The sequence below is a fragment of the Gavialis gangeticus genome, unplaced genomic scaffold (genome assembly GCF_001723915.1).
Source record: "Gavialis gangeticus isolate Ggan-Ray unplaced genomic scaffold, GavGan_comp1, whole genome shotgun sequence".
In the NCBI taxonomy this organism is placed as follows: Eukaryota; Metazoa; Chordata; order Crocodylia; family Gavialidae; genus Gavialis; species Gavialis gangeticus.
The window spans coordinates 787,785-810,603 of record NW_017729020.1 but is presented as its reverse complement, the minus strand read 5'-3'; the positions used below and the strand labels follow the sequence as shown (position 1 = coordinate 810,603).

At 46.6% G+C, this 22,819-nt stretch overlaps 2 protein-coding genes across 3 annotated transcripts in view; both read left to right on the top strand.

The window, feature by feature from the left end:
• CDS2 (CDP-diacylglycerol synthase 2) overlaps positions 1-7,447 on the top strand; it is a 26,634-nt gene extending 19,187 nt beyond the window's left edge. For both annotated transcript variants that reach the window (XM_019514334.1, XM_019514335.1), the window contains exons 11-13: positions 206-325; positions 501-604; positions 1,069-7,447. In XM_019514334.1, coding sequence (XP_019369879.1) covers positions 206-325; positions 501-604; positions 1,069-1,198 — 354 coding nt within the window. In that variant the 3' untranslated portion in view covers positions 1,199-7,447. The remainder of the gene's footprint in view (positions 1-205; positions 326-500; positions 605-1,068) is intronic.
• A 6,835-nt stretch (positions 7,448-14,282) lies between these two features.
• ARHGAP25 (Rho GTPase activating protein 25) overlaps positions 14,283-22,819 on the top strand; it is a 57,525-nt gene continuing 48,988 nt past the window's right edge. Inside the window, exon 1 of the mRNA XM_019514333.1 lies at positions 14,283-14,418. Within this exon, the coding sequence (XP_019369878.1) occupies positions 14,358-14,418 (61 nt within the window). The 5' untranslated portion in view covers positions 14,283-14,357. The remainder of the gene's footprint in view (positions 14,419-22,819) is intronic.

Genomic DNA, 22,819 nt, shown 5'->3' with positions numbered 1-22,819 from the left:
GGGGGGGGGGGGGGGGGGCGGGGGTTGTTTTTTTTCCCCCCAGAGCTTAGATAAGCAGTGGTTTCCCTGTGTCTGGCAGTCTAGGTTGACTAGACAAAGTCACTAGCAAACTTTGACCTTGGGCTCTAGCAAGCCAGTGCCAAGTGCAGTGCAGTGCTCCATGGGAATCTCTTTCTAATGTTCTGACTCTCCACCCTTTCTGTAGAAAACAGTCCGGATGTATCCCTTCCAGATCCACAGCATTGCCCTTTCCACCTTTGCCTCCCTCATTGGACCCTTTGGAGGATTCTTTGCCAGTGGGTTTAAAAGAGCCTTCAAGATAAAGGTACAACACGGGCACTCGTTGCAGTGCATATGAGACTGTTTTTGTCTTCTCAGCAGAACCTCCAGCTGAGAATACAGCCTCATGCAGAATAGAGGCAGTACATGCATACATGCATGTGTATGTATATGCAGTAAATACAAGTAACTAAGGTTTTTAACTGCTTTCTGCTTGCCAGGACTTTGCCAACACAATCCCAGGGCATGGTGGCATCATGGATCGCTTTGACTGTCAGTACCTGATGGCTACCTTTGTCAATGTGTATATTGCAAGTTTTATCAGGTATGGCTATGTACTACTTGATAGCAACACTGAAAGTTTCCAGCTGATGTCTGACCCTTGCATACTGCAGACTCTACTATCTAATGCTACCAGTCATTGTCACAAGGAGCTTGAAATCAAAATATAAAGGTTGAAGATTGTGAGGGGGAAAGTCACAGGGTCACGGAACAAACTAGAGTCACAGCTGGGTCTAAAACCCTTGTTTGCTGCAACTTCCCACGTGATTCAGTGTTAGGCTGTTTACCCTTATTGCGTTTCTCTTTTTGTGAAATGGGGAAAGCTGCGTAGGCTCCCTTGTTAGGTGTTTTGGGAGATGTGAGGGGAAGTGCCATCATAGGAGCATGGGGTGGGGATTCCTAGGTGTAAACAGTTGAACCTGTGCTTTTAGCTGAATCTGAGCCATACCTATTGAATTGTCTCGGCCCAGATCCAGTGACAAACAGCTCTTTCGTTGTGTGTTCCAGGGGTCCTAATCCCAGCAGACTGATCCAGCAGTTCTTAACCCTCCGGCCAGACCAGCAGCTCCACATCTTCAACACGTTAAAGGCACATCTGGTTGACAAAGGGATGCTGGCCAGTCCGGAGGACGTGTAGACATCCTGGCATTTGGAACAGGACTGAGAAGAGGGCAAGCAGTCACTTCCCCAAGGAAATCCCAGTTTGCCCGATTCAAGACAGTAATCACAATGCCTCATGTCACTGTATTTTTTTCTTCCCTTGTAAATGTTTGCATTTGTGGGTTTCTGTTTTTTTTTCTAATGCATATTTATATATATGATTTTGGTTCAAGTCAACCAGTCATCATGTCTAGCTGGAAAGGCATCGGGGTTGGGAGGGCTGTCCAGCAAAAAGCATTTGACAAGGCACAAAGGTTCTTGTGGTTCTGTGCAGCTGTTGTTCTGGATGTGTGTGGGCTGAGCTTGACTCTGCTCTTTTGCACTCCCTCAGGGAGCCAGTTTATGCTGGGAACATGGGTAGGAGTTTTCTGCACTAATGGAAGCTCCAGTAAAAGCAGAACAGCAGGCACTGTTGCATCTCTCTCTCTAACCCTGCTAGGCTGTATCTATACTAGGACAATTGGGAGCCACACAACTCTGCCAGTGGTATCAATATAGTACAAAGAGGGTGCTGTTCTTTGATTTTCCCCCCCAGTCCATCTCTAACCCTCTTTGGCTATGTATATGTTCAGAAAGCAGGGGACCTTTAACTCCCCACTGGTGGTAGTTGTTACTTGGAGTCTTAATTTCTTCAGTATAGCCTGTCCTGCACAAAACCTCCATGGTGGTAGGGGAGCAGAAAGTTTGACCAATCTGAAGGGAACTCCTGTGCTTTATCCAGCTTCAGAATAACTACGCAAGCCAACACACACATCCACTTCAGCTTGCTCTCTTTGCAGGGTCTCCTGCATTCTCCCACTCCAGCAAGTATATGGCCAAGACTGCTGATTCCAAGTGTAACCATATAAAGAGAAAGACATGGTACATCTTTATGTGAGGGGCAAGTACCAAGTGTTGCTGTGGGAGGATTAAATTGCAACTTAAATCAGGAGTACTTTTGTTTTTAAAATACATTAAAGTTGTTTTGTTATTGAAGAAATCCTACTGAACAAACTTTGAAAGGTTCATGGATTCATTTCTTTTTTTCATGCCAAGCATATTTTTAACGCTGGGGCACAAAACCTTCCCTTGATTAAGCAACTCCATGTCTTGAGACTTGGCATGTGGGGGAGCAGTTTCCAACCCACATGGCTTTTTCCAAGTGTGGAACTTGGGTGAAAGAGCCACCCACCCAGCTGTGTTATTTCACAGGTTTGGGGTATTTTTTAGATTGTGCTCTATTTCGCTTTCAGGGGTCATGTCTGTCAAATGCTACTTGAGTTCTAGATGTCGTGCTACTGAGGTTCACGGTCTGTGTTGCATTGCAGTTTGGGTTTGGTCAGCTTGCCTGCAGGCTTTTCTCTAGTTTTTGTTCCAGTAATTTTGTTCTAGTATTTGTCTTCCTTACATTTCACTTAGCATTTGGGCACGGGTGGTTGTTTCCCAAGTATTTGCCTTTTTGTTTCTTCCAATGAGCCATCAATTAAAAAAAGGAAAGGGGAGGAAGCCCTAAGACCCCAGACATTTCCACACTTGATACTGTTTATGTTCGCTATTGATCTCAAGCGTTCACACATTTTAAGCATCTTCATGCATCTTATTTTACTGTGATCTTTCTCCATACTTCGCAGCTGAGGCAGGCTATGATGTGTATCTCTAGCTATTTGAATCTGGGGAACAGTTGGCAGGGAATGAAACAGAGATGCTGTCACTGGTGTCTTCAGACAAACTCTTTGCTGTCTCTCACCTTCCACACAAATGTGTATTTCATCTTGCTAATCTCCCAGCTGAAACAAAAACAGCTGGAATAATGTTGTATCCTGTCATTCTGTTCTGATGCTAACATTATTTACACATGCCGCTAGTGTGTATTTTTATCTGTAGCAAACACTGCCACTTCCCCACATAGAGAAACTACAGAGGGCAGAGATGTATCTAGCATTGTATACTCAAGGAACTGAGGAAAAAAATGGTGTTTTTCCCAGGGTGGGAAGAAAGCAAGGCAGAGCCGAAGTGAGATGCAATTGGAGTCTGGTTCTGTGTACCCACAGCTTCCATCAAGGGTGCTGAGCCTCATCTATCAAGGGTGCTGAGAGGGTTTAGCTGTGCTTCTGTGGTCTAAAGTCAATACAGTATATAGGTATGTGCTTCAAGTGCTCTTCTGAATGGGGGCTTAGCCCAAGTCTGTCCACTGAACTTTGATAACCTTTCCATTCAGCCCCTGCCTTGATTTCAGGAAATAGCAGGAGGTTGTTTAATATTTAAGTAAAGCAATCTTGCCGCTCTTCTTTTTGGTGGTGGTAGGGGATATTCACTTGCTGGAAGCACCTTGCTAGATTGCAGTTTTCATTACTTGTAAACAAGTGAAAATATGAAAAGTGGCTGAGCTGGCACAGCTTCCTGGAGACTTTAAAACAGAGCTCATGCCACGGTAAAACAAGCTGCTGCTGCCCTGCATCCTACCTACCCTGTACCAATATCTGCCTACCACCATGCACACTGAGCTTTTGGGAGCAGATGAGCTGAAGCACTTATCAAATATGTTAAACCTGATTACAGTGTATTGATTTGTAGAAAGAACCACTTCACTTGCTTTTCATCTGAGATTTGAATTGCTGTCCCCTTCATTCATTCTCTCCCCCCACCCCCTCATCCCCACAATCCCGAGTTATAATGAGCAGAACTGAAAAAAAAATCTGGGATGTATGGTTTTAAACAGTAGGATTTGTTTGGGCGATTTCTGTTAAATGTTGCCATTCTGGCTCTGGCCACTGGAGGGCATAACAGCTTCTTGGGTGCCTGCCTGGTGATCTGACAGTGCAGAGTGGTTTGATTAAAAATGTGCATGGTTTTCTGAAGTTCTCAGTGCAGGTTTTCAAAGCTCAGTCTTCTGCTGTTCCACAGCTTCAAAGTGAATGAAGCAGGTTAATCTGAGACCCAAGGGGAGTTGTGTAAGGTGCTGATAAGGTCTTCGTGTTCTGACTTTGAGTGGTTGTCCTGACACGGACAAAATGCAACAGGGCTGACAAGCAGTGGACAGAAACTTAAAATCTGAGGGGCCGTGAGGAAATTGGATTGTATGTGTGCTCTATGGCCAGTCTTCCTGAGCAGGACTGGGAGGGTAGAGGTCTCTGTCTGCATCGCTCCCGTGAGCCATGGAGTCGTGTTGGCTGCAGAGTTCTGGGATGGAGCTACAGGGAAGGCGCGCTCTCTCAATGTTTCCCACCAAAGAAGATCTGCTTCTGCCCACTGCCTGAAATGCGCCATAGTGAATATGCTTGATATTCTTGACAAGTCCTAAGCAATGTTTTGCTCTTTCAATGTCAAGCTGGTATCTTGCCCAACAGGGAAGACCCCAATTGAGAGGCCACTTTTGGAGGACTTGGAGCTAAGTGAAATGGCTAAGATTAGATAGGAGGTAACAGTTACTATAGGCACTGTTGTTTAAAAACCTGAGACTGTGATCAGTGTCCCTTTTTAGTACATAACCAAAAACTTAGATACATGCCAACTAAAGTGTATGGATTTTTAACACTTGCATGCACAGAAGAAGTCTAAGCACTTCAGATTCCAGCAGCTTTAATGTCTCTGCCTTATACAATATTGTGCAGGCAACCAGTTCCTTCCTGATTAATTTTTTTTCAACCCTGCAAGGAAAGTTTGTTTGTAATGGAAGTTTCCCCAGACTTCAGGTAGAGAATGAGTTTCTGGAAGGGTTTTTTATGGAGCTGGTGCTAGCGATAGGCAATAGCGGCAATGGAGCAACGTTGGCAAGAGTTCACGTCGGAGTTTTGCTTCTCTCCACCCACAAAAGTCGAGACCTCTTGATTGTTCCTGTGCTCTGCTCGCTGCTGTGAGGCTCCTGTTCAGTTAGAGGGAAGTTCCCTGTGCTTGCTGTATAGCAAGAGAGGAACCAGCTATGAATGCTGGAGATCAGATGACTGAGAGTTTTATTCAGCAGGTCCCTGGGTTGCTTGGGCTTGGTAGAAAATGCCTTTTTTTATTCTTTTGGAGGACTCTGAGCTGACAAGGGGTGGAGTTTCCTGGCTGTCTCTGTTGTGGGTGGCTTTTGAAGCCACCTGCTAGCAAGGCCAAATGAAAACATCAGAATGGCTCAAAGGAGTCTCTAGACTGTTTGAATAATCAAGGGGAAAAGAGGCAATGGATCCTGTGACTAGGTTTTGTGTTGGCACAGTGATTCACCCTGCTGTACTTCTCCCAGCTGGCTTGAATATGTCTGTGAGGAGAGAGGTGTCTCAATAGACTGCCTTCCTAAAGTAGCCTCCTTGGCCCTTAGTAGAGCAAGAAGCAGTCCTCGAGGTAGGATGTTGTGAGCTTGGACATCAGCTTGGAAATGAACAACAAGGCACTTGCTGGCATGTACTGGTTTGCTGGAAGGACTGGGTAAGGAAGGGTCAGCTCATCCGAGTGCATGTTCATGAGCTCAGCAGCCTGGTTGCACATCCTCTAAGAGCTTCCTTAATTCATGAGTGTAAGCTTAGTGAAAACTGAAGTGGGCAATTACTGATCAAAGCAAAGGGAATTTCCTTTGTATCCAGTATCTTGGGGAATGTACCAGACACTCTAGTACCCAGGTCTTAACAGCCCTTTGTTTCCGAAATCGGGTTAGCCCCTAATAAAAACCACTAGCACAGGGCATCTGTTATGGGGGTGCTTGGCCAGGAGTCCTTACAAATCAGCAAGTTGTCTAGCTGTCCATTCGGATTTCCCTGTTGCACTTCTGCAAAGTGGGTTAAATCCTGTTACCCAGGATCTCAGACATGAGATGTCTGCTCACATCTTGGTTTTAGCCCAGAGTCCAGATTGTGTGGGTATTTGAAGATCCTGTTAAGCAAGGGAAGGAAGAGCTGACTTAGATTTTGAAGGACTCTGAACGGACGAGTCTGCGTGCTGACTTGGGCTTTGTTAGCAGGGGACCAGGTTGGGTGGTCTGCTGCACTGGAATTCACTGGTGGTGGTTTCTTTTCTTCTCCGTCTGTTTTGGGGGTCAGTGAGTTTGGGCACTGCAGTCGGTCAGTTGGAATAAAGGCTTGACAGCTGAGATGCTTCAGACTGATGTCACTTTCCAAAGACTCCCACCAAGTCCAAAAGTAGACAGACAGCCTGCCCATAGTGCTTTGTGATGGAGGATTCTCCAGATACGTATTTAATGGGATTTTTTTTTAATTAAAAGAATGAATCAATTGGAAACCTAACAGCACAGCCTCAGTCAATGGCAGTGTTGTTTAAACTGCCTGAAATGCTGATGGGGTCCAAACACCTGCAGACAGGTGGACTGTGGTCCTGAGATGCCACATGCTGGCTCCCAGGCTCTCCAAAAGCCTCAACCTGGCCTGGTACTTCCTTCTGGAAACTGGCTGCTGGGAGCTCAGTGGCAGCCTAAGCTGGGTTGTAAACAAGGCACTATTTGAACAGCTGAAAGGCAAGGGCTGCGGTGCCCAGCACCAGGGCATACTGAGGCCAAGATTTTGCTTGATGCGCTCACGCTGAGTTATATGTAGTAGCGAGTGTTCCCACAGATTTCACTGTCTGCCTTTGGTACAAGTTTATTAAAAGGTCTCTAGCTCCTACAGTTGACTTCCATTGGATTGATTTAAAGGGGAATTTTTGCCATTAATATCAGTGGGAATAGAAGGAAGGGAGGAGGAATCCTAGAGCCATGCCCCCGCTCAGTACGTTCTTTATTCCTGTCTCTGGAAACAGATGATTTCTTGGAGATTTAGCTGAGTCTCCTTGTCTGACGTGTGCATTGAGCTCCAGGAGTGCCAGTGCTAGCAGGTTCAATGCATGCAAGGAGGGAGACTTCACCCATCTTGCCACGAGAATCCCTTCTCTTCCCAATAGTTCTGTACAATTGGAGAATAGATGTCACCATGCCAAAACCTCCAGAGCTGTTGGTTTGGGGGTGTTCGCCCTTTCTTAAAAAACGGGGGGTCAGCATGTGTCTGTCAGTGATATCTTGTGTACCTCCTGCCATCTGTAGCCAACCCCAGAGTTTCACTTCGTACTACTGTGATCTTCCTGAGAGTTGCCATTCTCTGGATCTGATGTGTTCTCAGCCATTATCTGCTTATTTCTCTGTGCATTGTTTTTTGATCCATGTTTTAGCAATACACGTAGCCTTGCCTTTCTTTGACTGAATGTCAGAATGTGATATATTGTATATTTTAAAGTATTTACCCTATTTATATACTGTATGTTACTGTTAAAATAAATATAAATTCCAGTATCTGTGGCTAAGTTCATGCTGGGGGGGAGAATGGAGATCACTGTTTAATGTCGCCTAAGATAAATGAGGCACTGGCATTGTCTAGAGCTAAGATAAAAACAAGACTTATGAATAGAAGGACCTGATTTATCTGTCATTTGTTGGTCTTGTTTCGTGCAGCCCTCTCCTGATTTCTGTCCATGCTAAGTGAACAGAGTCTGCTCCTAGGCTGCAGCCCTTAACTCGCTTTACATTTGCGCTCACAAATGGAAGTTTCCTGTTCGTGCTCTCTGTGACACTTGATTTTTTTTCCCCACTGAGACCAGATGGATCTGTCTGCCTGTCACAGTTCTGTACAACCGTCCATCACACAATCTCTATGCACCCCCAGGTATTAGCAATCCCATAGCACCTAAAATTGTAAGTCTCATGGAGATGTGTTCTGTTAACTCTGAAATGATTAGTTTTCACTGTAATACTTAGTTTTCACCTTTCCTCCCCTTCCACAAGGAAAGGTTTTTGTTATTTTCTTTTTTTTCCCCCCAAGGTCTCGAAATAAAACCTGAAATGTAGCCCAAAGCAGCGTGGGAGCTGCCCGTCATAATACAAGACGTTCTTCCTCCTTTAAAATAGTTGAATTGTGCAACATTAGGTTCACCAGTTCTCAGAAATTATGCCGCTTCATTACTTAGAAATGTTTGGCAGCCCATCTAAGGCTCATGAAGGAGTTTGCTGCAAAGTGCATATGGAAAAATACTGTCTCCCTGATGGGACAGGTATACTGGCTTACTAGAAACCACCAAACTAATAAACCACAACACTGAAGTCTATACATGGACTTGATAGTGTGTGGAACTGTGCTGTCCCAGCTGACTGTGGTCCTAATAGATGAGCATCCGGGCACCTTGCAGTCTAACGCATCCTGTCTTTGCAGTGCCCAAGGGAGCCAGAGAAGTGCTGTTATCTCACACAGGAAACATGGCAGAACAATGAACTAAACCCGGGTTACCAGCCCATTAACAACAGGTGGCACGTCCCTCCATCTGCTTTCACCTGGGTCATGATGTTTGAGGAACTTTTTCCCCCCTTCACTTTTAACACTTCAGTAAATTGTGTGGCTCTTCTCTGCTTTCAGGTTCACTTCCCATTCCCCCCACCATTACCTGGGGCCTGTGACCAGGGCTTGCATTTCCTTCAAAGGGTGACTGAATTTGTTTGTCTGGATAACTCATATGCTGCACTTGACATCATCAGGAAGCGGGTAAATAATGGCACCCCTCTGAGTTGGTGGAGGCAGATACATATAGAGGACTAGCATGATCCTCAGCTCCTTGGAGTTTACTGTAGCTGCTGAGTTAGCTAGTTGGGACTCCTGCGTAATGGCCACGTCTACACATTCATTAATACACAGTAGTTACGGTGCATTTAGCATAGTACTTGCTTAATGAAGTACTAACCTAAATGTGCAGTAACTACTGTTACTGTGCAGTAGCGCATGTGCACAATTTCTTAGTGATGCTTACTGCACAGTAGCATATTAGCATGGTTTTTGCCCAGCATGCTCCTGCACAGTGGTATTAGGCTAGTGTGCATTAAGTGTCTTGTGTAGACATGCCCAACATGTCTGAAAGCATCTCTTATGTGTATGTTTGTGTGTTGGGTGGTTCTTGGCTCAGCCATCTTTTCAAGTTGATTAAGTATTAACCTAGTGGCCCAGTACCACTGGAGGATGCAGACCTTTGTGCACAAGTCAATCGCATCCAATCTTACGGTTAAGCTTTGAGGCATCAGGTTTAGTGGAATAAGGATGTCAGCAACGTCCTGCACATGAGGACAGGAACTCTTCTCTGAAATGCAAGTCATTGCCTCTTGTGTTGAGCAGTCCCTTCAACGGCCCTCCTTAATGGTTGGTTCCCTGACTAGGTGGCTTCTTGCATTTCCAGACTGCTTCTTCCCCAGCAGAGGACACCCATGGCTTTACACAGCAGCTAATGAAATATGGAAAATCAGCTCCTTCATTGCTAAAACAAGCTTATGTAATTTTGCAGTAGGGATGCAACTGTCTATCTGTCTCTAGGATAGTTTAAAGACTTCTAAAAGAGGGAAGTCATTTCCCATGAAACACTTTTTTTCCAAAAGGGTTTCTGGGAAAAGTTCTTACTCATTTCATCCATTTTAAATCCATAAGGGTACGTAACATCAAACAGGAAGTAACATAAAAGTTTTCTAGGGAAACCAAAGTCCTATGATTGCATATTTTCAGATCCCCCGTGTAGCAGTGCTTTGTCTAGCTGCACTGAAATATACACATGGAATAGGCCCAGACTGAACCACTGTTGTCTCTGAAGTTAATGGGAAGTGAATACATAGCTCAGTTGCCTTGTATGCTGTGACGTCTTGCATCTTGTTCCTGCAACCTAGTGGCGCTGGGAACTGAAATGCTGAGTTTTTCACTGTGTGAAATGAGTTTTTCACAAAGCAAAGACACTTTGGAAAAGAAAAGGCCATAAAAGTGCTGCCAGAAATGAAACTGAGACACTGTTTCTTTCCAGTGATGTTAATAAAATAGTATAAGTAATAGATTGTAATATTTTTACCAAGTATGCAATATTATGTTAGCACACTGGTCTATAACATCTTAAATGTGTATCAACCCGTGTGGTTGCAAGCAAATACTCCAGCTGCAGAGAGAGATGCAGTTGCCTCTGAGGTGGGGCATGGGAATGGATAAACCCTGCAAAAGGAAGTCTGCCTCGGTTCATGAAAGGAAGTTATGTTCTGTTGAAACAGATGGGTGCATGGAGGTACATTTTCAGCAGCCTGAAAGCAACGCTGTGTTTTGGTCTCAACTTCAGGAGAAAGGAAGTTCAGGAGCAGCTACTGAATCGAAGATACCATGATTGGTGCTCCATCATGATCACTCAGATTTCCCCACAATCTCGTGTTGTCACGTTACCAGCAGTTTGGGCAGTGGAATAGCTGAGACTGGCGAATGTTTGACTTGACTCGAGCTGCTGCATTCTGGGGCTGATGTGGTTTATGCACAGAGAATTTCTTCCCCTATGCATCAGTAAGTTGATTTTTAACGTAGACTTTATTAGGTATCTAAAGCACACTTGAAGGGCAAATGAACCCATGACAGAAAACCCAAAGCTGAGCTCATTCAATGCTCTGGTGACCTAGAGAAATACCCTGTAGGGCACTAGCTAGCAGAGAGGATTACTGAAGAGTAACAGGCTGTGGTGTTTTCACTGCTGTGCTCCTAATTTCATCCATTTGCTTTGCTTTGCTTAGCCGTGACCCCAGGCCCGGGTTAGTGGAGGCTGATTTGGAGGCCCATACGGTGTGAAATGGTGCCTTCATTTGGAGACCAACATCTCACCAACCCCACTGTAGTGCGATGCTTCTGCTGATTTTCCTCAGTGAAGAACTCATGGATTTGATGCTGAGGATCCTGCTGTCCCAATGGTTGCTGTGTCCCCAGCTGCTCTTTGCAGCTCGTGTGCATTTCATTTCACAGCCTGATCATCTCCCATTCTGAACCTGACAGTACAGGCCCTCAGGGCAACGTTTCCTCGTTGCTTTAGGGCTGGGAAGATGTGCAGCTCTGAGACAGACCCTTACTGTGCCCCTGCTAGATAGGGTCACTAATTAGGCTGTCAGTGAAATAACACTTCAGACCCTGGTAGTTTCTGGGCTGTGAATCCACCAGTCCTACTAATGTGCCACCCTTCCAGCTTGCTTAAAGCTGGTTTGCCAGGCCCCTGCACTCGGCAAATAGGTGGCAACAGGAAACTACTCCAAGTCCTCTTTCACTGCATTATATTCATGACCTTGGCGGCTGCTTCTGTTTGAACAACTCCCCCTGTCTACCCCTGTCACTGGCCTTTTGCAGCACGTGCTAATTTTTTTAAAAGAACAGGTACTTCTTTCCACACTACCCTGTATTTCACAACCCACACCTTAATTAAGCACGGGTTGGCCGTTAAATTTACTTTTCCTTGGTGCACAAGAGCAGAAACCCCCTGCTTGGGGAGTGCTACAGGTGCTTTGCTAATGCAAACAGGAAAGTTGTCAGCTCTCCTTGCAAATATTAAGGCTTTGCTTTGTACTGAAAGAGCTGTGACGCTGCTAGTGGGGAGAGGCACCCCTGCTCTCTGCAGGAGAGAGTCAGAACTGCACAGCCATGCATCGGAGACCCTGCGCTGCTCGGGGCTATAAGGCTTACAGAGTTTTCCTGGCTCAGAGCTCTGGGCACTAGAGATACTAAGGTCTGCCCCAGCTGCTTAATATAAGGACTTAGTGGTGGTAGGGAGGGGCCTGCACTAAAACAGTTGCATCCATGCCAACTCTGGGAGTTGAAATGCTGCCCTGGTATCAAGGGTATAGGTCATAGCTGTGTTAGTCTAAGAACTTGGGCAGACAAGATTCTTTGGGTAAACCAACTCAAACAGTTGGAAAAAAATTTCTTTGCAAGCTTTTGGGTACATACACCCTTTGGCAGGCTTGGAAACCCCCATGAATCGCACACCCCTAGTTATGACATATCACCCCTCCCTGGAACCTATACAGAAAACCCTCAAACCATTGCAACCCATACTGGAAGAAGACCCAATTCTTAAAGAGATTGTCCCAGAACCCTCCATCCTAGCCTTTAAGCAAGCACCAAACCTCACCAACCTCATCACCAGAAGCACTTTTCCTATGGCCCAGAACATACCGAATGGACCCAGGCCATCCATGACAAATGAATAACCTGCCAACATATCTCCACCACCCCCACAATAACTACACACTGCAACAAAACCATCACCTCCAGAAATGTAATATAGCTCATCCAAACCGCCAAATGCCCTGATGGAAAATCTGTAGGAGAAACCAAAAAAAACAACTGTATGCCAGAATGAATGCACACCGAAAATCTATCAAAGACAAGAATACCCAATTACTGGTGGGGGCACACTTCTCATAAGAAAACCACTTTCTCTCCAATCTCTCAGTTCTAATCCTCAAAGGGAATTTACAAAAAAACATTTCACAGACGAGCCTATGAGCTTCACTTCATCAACCTCCTGGATACAAAAAAATCATGAACTAAATATAGACATTGGATTTATGACACATTATTACCTGCCTAATATCTGACACCCCAGGAAACCTCTTTCTTATTTATCAGCTATATTCTTATCACCAGGTCTACGTTCCCCTTTCCCTCCTCCCCATTGGCAACGCATAGGGGGTGCACGGGGTGCACGTGCACCCCCTGAGCATGGCAGCACACCCTTGCGAAAAGGCACTGCTGGCAGTGCCTGCGGGCAGTTGCTATTCACCACCCCCACTAGCCACCGACACCGCTGGCGGCATCTGCAGCTGGTCTGCAGTTGCCGCTGGCCACTGCCGACGCTGCCAGTGGCACCTGCGAGCGGTCACCAACCATGGGTTGGTGCTCGCCACCCCACCTTCCGTCGCCGACAGCGCCGCGGCCGCCTGCAGGAGCTCCCTGCTGCCGCCACCAGCGCTGCTGCAGTCTGTGGGAGCTCGCCGTGCCCCCCCCAGCCTCCAGAGGCACACAGCATTCATGCTTCCCCCCCACCCCAAACCTGTATCTCACCCATTGACTGCCTCTCTTGTATGCATACTGGCCTCTGGCTTCTTTTCTATTCCATCCAGGAAGCGCACTGACCAACTGCAGATGCTGCCTCAGCTTGACGAAGTGTGTATGTACCTGAAAGCTTGCAAAGAATAATTTTTTCCAACTATTTTAGTTGGCCTAATAAAAGATATTAGATTTACCCAAAGAACCTTGTCTGCCCAGGTATCAAGGACGACTTGTACCAATGCATCCTGTTCTGGTGCAAGGTGCTTCCAATTGGTGCAACACAGTGCAAAACCCCTAAGCCTTGGGCCTTGTGTGCATACATGGCTTTACACTGGTGCAGCAAAACAGTACACCCCCACAAGTGTGGACCCAGCTATACCAGCCTAATGGTGCTGTTACTGCCATGGGAAGGGGAATCACTGTACACATACTGGTTGAACTACATTCAACATAGGGCTTGCATCTATCTGGCCATACCTTGCCCCCACTGGCAGAGGTGGAAGAGCGAGGACAGACCAGCCCTGAGTCAGGGTGTGTTAGGGCCTTTAATCTTGTGCACAGTGGATATAAACCCCTCTTATTGGATCTGGGAGCCTCCATACCTGTTCTGTACTCTTTAAACTTGCACCACATAATACTGAGCAAGCCTTTTTTGGGGGGGAAAAAAGTTCAGTTTTCCAGCCTGTGCCACTGCACTTGCTCCCCATGTATTTGCCCAGCCAAGCAGACCGGCACATGAGCTTTTCTTTGGGTTGATCTGTCTCAAAAGGGCTGAGTTGCAGCCGTTGCTCTTCACGCTCTGCACTTCTCGAAACCATGCTGAGCAGTACCCTCCAACCACGAAGCAAATGCTCTGAAAGCTTTTGTAGCACATCAAATGCACAGAAAAGACACCCACTTCCTCAAACGCTAAGAATGCACATGCAGAAGCAACAAAACCAGAAGCCTGTGTTATCTATCAGTGCTTTTCAGTGCTGCCCAAGCAAAGGGCTGAAACAGCTTCTCTGAAGAGGAGTTACTGAAGTGGGACTGGCCGAAGGTAAAAGAAGTGGCTTATGTTGCCTCTAAAAGGCAAGTGACAGCTTTGCAAGAAAATATCAAGATAGAGAAAAGGAAAAATTTAGAAAAGTCCTTACATGGGGTTTCCTCAGAGGAAGGAGGAAGAAGTGCATTGGCAAATCAACCTCAATCAAGACTTCATTTTTTTCAACCTCACGCAGGAAGGAACGAAGAGAGGGCACAGGGCTGGAGGTGGAGAATAAGTGTTGCCATTCAGACCTTAACGTAAACCTGTTTCCCCGTCAGAAAAGCAGAGCATCCTGGTTCAAAATGTCCCTCAAGCTGCCACGCAACTGGGATTTCAGCCTGAAAATGGACACAGCAAAAATAGGTACCGTTCTTGTTTCTTTCTGCCTCTAAACCCTGGCTTGAATGAGAACCTGATCTGGCAACTGAGGAAGTGACTTCTGTCAGAAGCCAGAGGGGCTAGGTCCTTTGCTGATGTAAATCAGCCTCACTCTGTTGAGGTTTATTTACACTGATTTACACCCAGCTGGATGGCTTTTGAGTACAGCCTCTCAGTAACCCCAGATCTGAAAGAGATCATTGTGTGCTCCCCAAAATTGGCTTGGCTGGTTTCAAAGATGTTGGCAACCCAACATTTGACTATGTTTATTTGAAACCTGGCCCCTCTGGGTTGCTGAATAAATGACAAGTTCACTAGTCTGATTACAGGGGCAGGACGCCTGCTCTGCCACTAACTCATTGTGTGACCTTGGTCAACTCCCCTAGGCCAGAATTTTCAGAAGGGCTCGTCAGCTTTGGACTCCGAGCGCTTGAAAAGCTGCCACTGATCCATTTTAAAAGCTCAGATTGTCTCTCCCCTTCTGTGCCTCTGTTCCCCATCTTTGAAGTGGAGTTCCTGATACTTATATAACATACTTGAGAATCCTGGGATGGAAATGTACTGCACTATTGCTACCTTGTGTGTTACTGAGCCTGACTGACCTCTAAGGGTGATGTGGGTAGAAGGCTCTGGGCAGGCCCGGAGACATATATGAGCCATAAAATTTAAGTTGAGGCCTAGCATGTGGTTTGGAGCCCTCCAGAGTGAGTGAGTCTTTTGAACTGGGTGTACAGCTAGGCTGAAAGCGACACACAAAGCTCTGATTCTGGTGTGGACTTGTGTGTTTGGACACCACAGGGATGGGCACAGCCGCCATGTCCAGACTGAAAAACTGGTCAGGGTACACGTCATCCCTGCCCACTGTTGGGTGGCAGTCTGGAGCTCAGAGCTTTACTTCTGGCTTTTTTCTGTATGGCATCCTGGTGTTCTCCCTGTTTGCAGTGTGATGCTAGGTTTGATTGATGCACCTGATGCCATGCTAGTTAAGTATTCTTGGTACAGAAATTTAGTATTCTCTGTTCGAGTGCGTGTGTGCCTACCTGACTACAGCGGTGCACGCACAAATGCCTGCAAGTCTACGGTGAATGAAAGGGCTCAAATCATGGACTTACTGAAGGGCTCCTTTTGTCATCAATAGAAACTTCGCCCCCATCATGAGTTTTAAGACAGTCAGAGGCCCCGGCTAACAGGAAAATGCTGACATTAGGACTCCCACAAATGCCTTCAGAGTCCTGCACTGGGTGGATAACGCAGCTGCTGAAACCCTCCACAGCTGGAGTGCTTGGTGTTTTTTTTCCAAGGAAAGTTTTGTTTCAAAAAATGATCTCTTTACCATCTTAATCTAAAAACTCCCAGACTGTTGCACAGTCCAGTGGGGTCCCAGTCCCTGACTGGCACTCCTTTGCTCCACTGTAACACAAATAATAATGGCAATAAACAATAAATACAATAAACCAATCTATACAATAAACCAACCTTATTAAAACTGCCTGTTATCACAGACCGCCCCAAACCTCTTGCTGAGTAAGCCCAGCTCTTCTCCACCCTTCCTCTAGGCTGCCCCCAGTGAGGAACCTAATTCTGACGGGCCCATTGAAAAAATTATGGGCAAGCTTCTTGCGCTAGCATTGAACTTGGTAGGTGGGAATTGGCACACATTGCCTGCGCTAAGAGTTGCCCAGAACTACCAAGGATGTAGCTATGTCTGTGTGGTTGCTGGCTTCTCATAGCGCTGCCGCCCAACATAAATGCCACCAAGCTCTGTTTGGGGCTTGCCTCTTGGCCAAGGACTGAAGGGGGCACGTGTCTGTCTGGCCCCTCCTCTGCCTCATGCACTGCCCATTGACAGGGTCTCAGAAGAGTCTTTAAGGCAAAGTTGACTCAGGCTATTACTAAAGTATTGCCCCAGCCCCTACTGCCTGCATCCAAACCCCACTCATGTAAATCTCATGATGCTTTCACAGCCAGCATGGCTGAGTTGATGTACCATATTTCACAGTGTATAAGTTTATGCTGTGTCGACCCCATAAGTCAACCCCATATTTCTGATCAAAGAAGTTAGGATTTTTGTAGATCTGGTGTATAAGTCTACCCACATTTTATAATGATCCATTTGTCAAAAAATTCTGTGTACGGTAAGTATTCTCTTGTAGCGGGAAGCATTTAGAATGAACAACTGTCCCCATGATCGTTTCTGACGCTAGTCAAGCAACGGTTTACAACAGTTTTGATGACTGTTTCAAAGATGAATTAAACTTTGAAACACAATATTTTTTTTATTTCAAAGTATTGATCTGGTGTATAAGTTGAGGTGGAAATGTAAGGGTAAATATTTTGGCTTCAAACTTCAACTTATACACTGTGAAATATGATAAGTGATATGGCTGATGTAAGTGATACAACTGAACTGATATAAGTGAGCGGCCAGATAGCACTTTGATTTGGGCTGGTATCCCCACCCTCTTTGGAGTGGGGATGCCAGATAAATATTGAATGTCCCTCAGTGCCTTCCTACTGTTCCCCTGTGCTCTGAAATGACAGACAGGTTCTCCAAGCCGCAGAGGAAGACCTGCAGTGCAGCTCAGCTTAATGTGATGCAAAGGCGCACGGGCTAGGCCGCTGGATGTCCCAGTAGTCCATGAAGGTTCATACAGCACCAGCGGGGTCATGTTCATCCAAGCTTTGCTTTGCAGTGTGGTGATTCCCAACCCTGCTACGTTAACTACAGTTAACTGCTATGAAGAGAGAACCTGATTACCTGAGTGGCACGCTATGTACTTGCTGTATGCATTTGCATCAACAGGAAATAGTGTCATAACTTGCAGATGTCACTCTGCCCACAGCCCTAGCAGATAGAGGCGAGTACTGAAAGCCATGGGAAAGTAGCTTCTTGCTGAGGTAGCTGCTGGTATCCAATGCTATCCCTTCAGCAGCTGGCTTCCAGCTCAGGGCTGTGTCTGCTCTCAGGAACAGCATGCCACTTGGAATGGAAAACTGATTTTTGCAATACGGGCTTAACAAAGACATGGGGCTCCATGCCTGCAAGCTGGTTTTGCTTTCAGTAGGATCAAGAGGTCTTGTATCCGCCAGCCTCTGATAGATAGAAGCCATGGAAACAATAACACAACCGTAGAGTGCGGTAGGGAAGTCAAAGACAGTGCCGTGGTATGGCAGAGGCTGGGGACAACATAACAGAGAAAAAAAGAGAAACAGATGATGGCTCAGACTTAGATTTGGTCAGGTGAAAATATCCACCAGAATTTGGTTTGGGGTGTAGCAAGATCTGATTCTCCCCTCACTTTACACAAGCAGAATTTAGAGCGCCGCTGCTGTGTGGTACTAATGCCACCATCACCATCAAGAAGCTGCCTGCCTGGCACGTTCTGGCCACTATAGGCCAAGGTGGGCTCCAGAGGGAGGGCATCTGAAGCAGAGTCGGTCCATAATTCTTTTTCAATGGACAACCCAGTTTTCACTAAAGGATTTCCCCCCCAAAAAGTCTCTGTTCTTCATGGAATATTTTGATCATTGTTTGAAAAACACAACCCCCATTTTCAGCTGAAAACTGAACTAGTTTCATCTTACAGTGCTGCTGTAGCACATCCTAGCAGCTACAGTTTAGATGTCTCATGCTCCTGTTCTCCTCCACGGGCTGTGACTCAGCCTGCTACACTGCATCTCCTATGACACTCACTGTTAAAAAAACAGGCCTCATTTCTGTCTGTTGAGCTTCAGCTTTTAACTGCTGGGACTCATTATGCTGTGTTAAAGACCCAGTTAAAATCAGAATCTGCTTCATACCCCAGTGCAGTAAATGGAGCAAGTGTCTTCATTCCTATATGCTCCTCCACCTACTTCTTTTATGTCCCAGCCCTACCACCCAGCTACAAGCTGTTCACATTGGGAGTGACAACAGAAGAAGAGATATAGGAAGAGGCATAGGAGAGGAGTTGGTACAGCTCCTGTCCACCTTATCCTGGGACATCGTTATTTCCCCAGCCTTGGACTGGCTGCCTCATTCAAAATCACCTCTGGGTCAAGGAGGACCCAGCTGCCAGCATCTCAGGTGCAGCTGCAACTGCCAAGCTTGCGCTCCCCTCACGTGCAGCCGACGCGCCAGCTGACTATACGCAGATGTGCGATAGCCTGAGGACAACTTATCAGCGGCTCGTGCAGTGTGTTGAGCTCCACGTGCTTTGGGGTTACTCCCCCCCCACCCAACATACACCCAGTGACCTCCAGCGTGTGGCAGCAGAAATGTCCTATCAACAGAAGGGCAGTGTCCAATTTGTCCCTGCTGCGGGTCCTCTTAAGAACGGGGGCTTTGTATGCCTACGAGTCCTGCCCACCAAGTCCTTTGTTTCACTGTCTCCTGTGTCCGTCCTAGGAAACTAATGCTGACTGTACAGTTGCTCAGTAATTCCACAGCCTCACTGGCCTCCTGATCTTGTCTTCCTGACTTCAGTTCACGTGCGTCTTATCTCACAGTTGTTGACATTGAACCTCTGGTGCCCAGGGTCAGGGCACATCCCACCTGATGCTTAGAAAGGAGAAGCAATTCCTTTCCCTGGGCAATCACAGGTAGCTTAACTTAGAGTTTATTTGATCTGGCTTTAAAACAAACCTGTGTCTGCTCAGTCCTTCTCTTGCCTTAAAAGGATCATGGAAAATTAGAGTCGGACAGGAATTCAGGAGGTCACATCTAGTCCAAACCCCTGCTCAAAGGAGGACCAGCCCCAACTACATCATTCCAGCCTTGTATGAAATTCAACCTTGTATGAAATCCAGCCCCTTCTGCATCTGATATGGAAGGACGCTACTTTTACAAACTAGGAATTACCTGAGGAGCATGATGCTGACTGGAGCTAGTCAGTATTTCTTGAAAATCCAGCAACTGACTGGAGGGTTGCTTGGCTATGTAAGGATTTCGTTTTTTGTTCTGAGGTTTGTCTGTTTTTTAGAACATGAAAAAATGTCAAGGAAAATGTGACATTTTAAGGAAAAAAAATACTAATTTCTAACAGAAAAAAGTACCAGTTTTAATTGACTAAAGCAGCAAAACCAATCCCTTGCTTAAAAAAAGCATTTCAACCATCTCTAATCCTAACCGCCAAAGTGCCCACTTTGCCCAGGAAAGCAGCTGGCTTTGGAGACAGTTAGAGCCATGGGCGTTGATTTTTCAGTGCAGCGCCTGTGGGAAGATCCTGGCCTGTCTGTAGAACGGCAGCACTGCTCAAGGGGCGGGATGGACCCAAACTGGTGTTGCCACCTCTGGTGCAGCCTGTAGATTATGCTGCCAAAGCAGGTTTTGCAGATACTGCCCTGGTGCTGCCGTGACCCCCCTGTAATTTTTATCCTCATGGCTGCTTTAAAATGATAATAAACATAAAGCTTCTTCCAGACCCACTGAATAATAATCAGTCACACTGGCAACCTCTGGGATGGCCTTCAGACAGAGAGGTCTTACTGCATTATCCATTTTGGCACAGTTCAAGTGGTATAATTTCCTCCAGAGTGAATGCTGTCAGTATGAAGGTGCCATATAGCTGACCCGCTTAGTGAGAGAGGAACAGCATGCACCCATAGAAGGCACTTCTATATTCTGCAATAACTGGCCACATCTACATGTGCGCCCAACTGCACAATAACAACTGCTAACTAAATGACAGCACAGTCCCAGCGGTGCACTGTTCGTTTCTGACCCTACTGCGCAGTAGCTCATTGCTGCAACGCAGTAGCGTCGGCATCATGGTTTGTGCCCACAAATGCTACATCACCATAGTGTCTCATGTAAACGCGCCGGCTGTGTCTGAACTTGGGCTGGTCCCAGTTTAATTCTTTTAATCAAAAATCACTCTTTGCTTTGCAAACAGCGTGCTCAGGCTGGTACAAAAATTGCACCTTAATGAAACAAAACTCTGATCCAATTTTCCTCACTGTCAGCTTCTCCAAAGCCGGCAGAGGGCACTGCTTTGCAGCCTACCTACTTTCTACTTGTTCCAGCATGAATCGTTGGGGTACTGCACAGAAAGCATGATGTTACATGGACTAAGTCTAATCATCAGGCATTACCTGACTGGTTGGCTGAGACAGGCCTGGCAGGACAGTGAAGGGAAGTGGTAGCAATTCACACACTCTCCTTTTCATATGCAAGAACAGCTTTGGCAAAGTGGTGCTGCTCACAAAGCCTTTCATGTGTCCTGTGCCCAAGGCAGCCTGTGTGGGCTGTTCAACAGGTCCGCAGCTTGCTGTTGGTCTTTGCTTCCTATTGTGCAGCAGTGGTGAGAAAAGGCTGGGAGCTGATGGGTTGCGGGTGGACCTGAAACTTCAGAAAGCAATTTAGTGCAAGGCAGTGGGGGTAAATTTGCATCTTTCTTCAAGAAACCTGATGCAAACCCCCTCCCCCATCCCCAGCTCCACCCCCCCAGGAGAATTGGAGCTGAGCTCAGATCTTGCTTCCAAAGCCTGAAAGCTGGAAAGTTTCTTGGGGTTTCTAGCCTGAAACCTGTTGAGGGTGCAGGTCTTAAGCACAGCTCTGTATCTTCTATGAATGCCAGTGACTCTCCATACTACTCAGGTGATATAAAGGGGTTTTAAAATGGACACAAGTGGTTGTTTTCCTAAGGAAGCTCTCTATGTAGCTATGCTTCCAGTCCCAACTGCAGGTGGGATATCAGTGCCTGGCTGGTGGTATGCAATAGGTGGGCATGGGCTGGCCGCAGCTGCCCTGCACACTGCAGCAACTCTCTGCTTCACACAGTCCACGAAGGGCCACAGGAAATGGAGCATGAGTTAGAGCAGCTTTGAGTCATGCCAAGGGAGCTGAACTGGCCCCCTGACTGTGTCAGGAGACAGGGGGAGCTGACTGGACTCACAGCCACTGTTAACTTCTTTGCTATCTGTTTTCTGCCTTGCTCCAAACACTTCCCCTCCCAAAGATAAAAGATAGTTCATTTGTCTCCACTCATTGTCAGGGCACCCACCTCACTCCTAACCTAATTAGAGAAGAGCTGCTGGGCTCTAGGGATTTCCTATGGGCCCACCTCTAAGCCCAGTCTGCGTCTCTAGGCTTTGTTAGCCTAGTCACATTGTGGGAGGTTGTAAGTGTGCGGTGAAAAAACAAGACACTTTCTTTCAAGCATGCACTTGAAGTCTGCACTGACACCAGCGTGGCTAACAGTCCTTACACAGGCAAGGCCTCGGAGGCTGAAAACAGACCATCTCGAGCAGCACAGCACCTCTGACTGTTTCAGGGAAGTTTCTAACACAAGTTACTGGCTTTTTATAGAGCTGATGCAGGGGACTCGCTGTCTGATCACTGAGACGGTGGTGTTAGATTTTCCTCCAAGTGAGGAGGATTTAGAGGACAAATCTCTGAGAGGCACGAAGGGGGAAGTGATGGAGCATCCCAAGGATAGACTGTCCTCTCCCATCTACACAGAATATCACCCCCGGGATTTATATGGAGCACAACGGGTGCCAGCGGAGGACGTAGGGAATGCAGGCAGCACTTCAGACCCCCATGAAGTGCAAGAAAACTTGCTTGACTCAGAGGGCTTCCAGTCACCTGGAACACAACACAGGCACCAGGAGTTTATATTAGTGGAACATAAAATCCCAGCAGTTAAGGAAGGCTCCTAAGGAAATGAATAGCCTGAGAGAGTTTTCTACTGAATTCCTTCATAATTAGTTAAGTGTTGGCAGTGTGTCCTGTTCTGTGCAACACACACACGGCGCACAGTTCCTCATCTGGAAAAGCAAAACTCTGGCAGATGGAGCAAGTCTCTAAACTGACTGGCAGGGGTTAGTGTGTGAGAACCGTGTGTGAGGCCAGCTGACAATTTCTTGCAGGCTTGATATGTGCCCTGTATGCCCCCGCCTCAAATGTTGCTGTGCGCACTGCGTCAGCTAACTCTGAGGACTTCTCATTTGCTTTGGGTAACTCGGACTGATGTCACAACTGACAGCTATGTCAACATCACAAACTGGACCTTGGGGTCCCAAAGGCCTCAGACTTTTGGTTGGGTGGTAAGACTATGCCTCAGTGGGTGCCGAGTTCTTTCAACAAGCTTCCTTCGCGTCGTCAGTGAAACTTGGTTGCCTGGAAGGGCTAGGTCTTTAAAGCTAGGGACAGAAGTTACACATGGACTGTTCAAGTCATCAGGAACTGGTTTAAACCTGCAACAGAACAATAGTTCAGCGCACATCAACCAGTTTCAAAATGGCTGAAACAAGTTTAAGATAAACCTGGTTCAATGTGGTGTCAGACTTAACTGATTTGGGTCAAACCGGTTTATGAAACTTCTGTCCCAGACCCCTTCCTGGTTCAAGTTAAATCATAGTCCCCTCGCATCCCAGCATGCTCTCCAGCCCTGGGCTGGGCTGT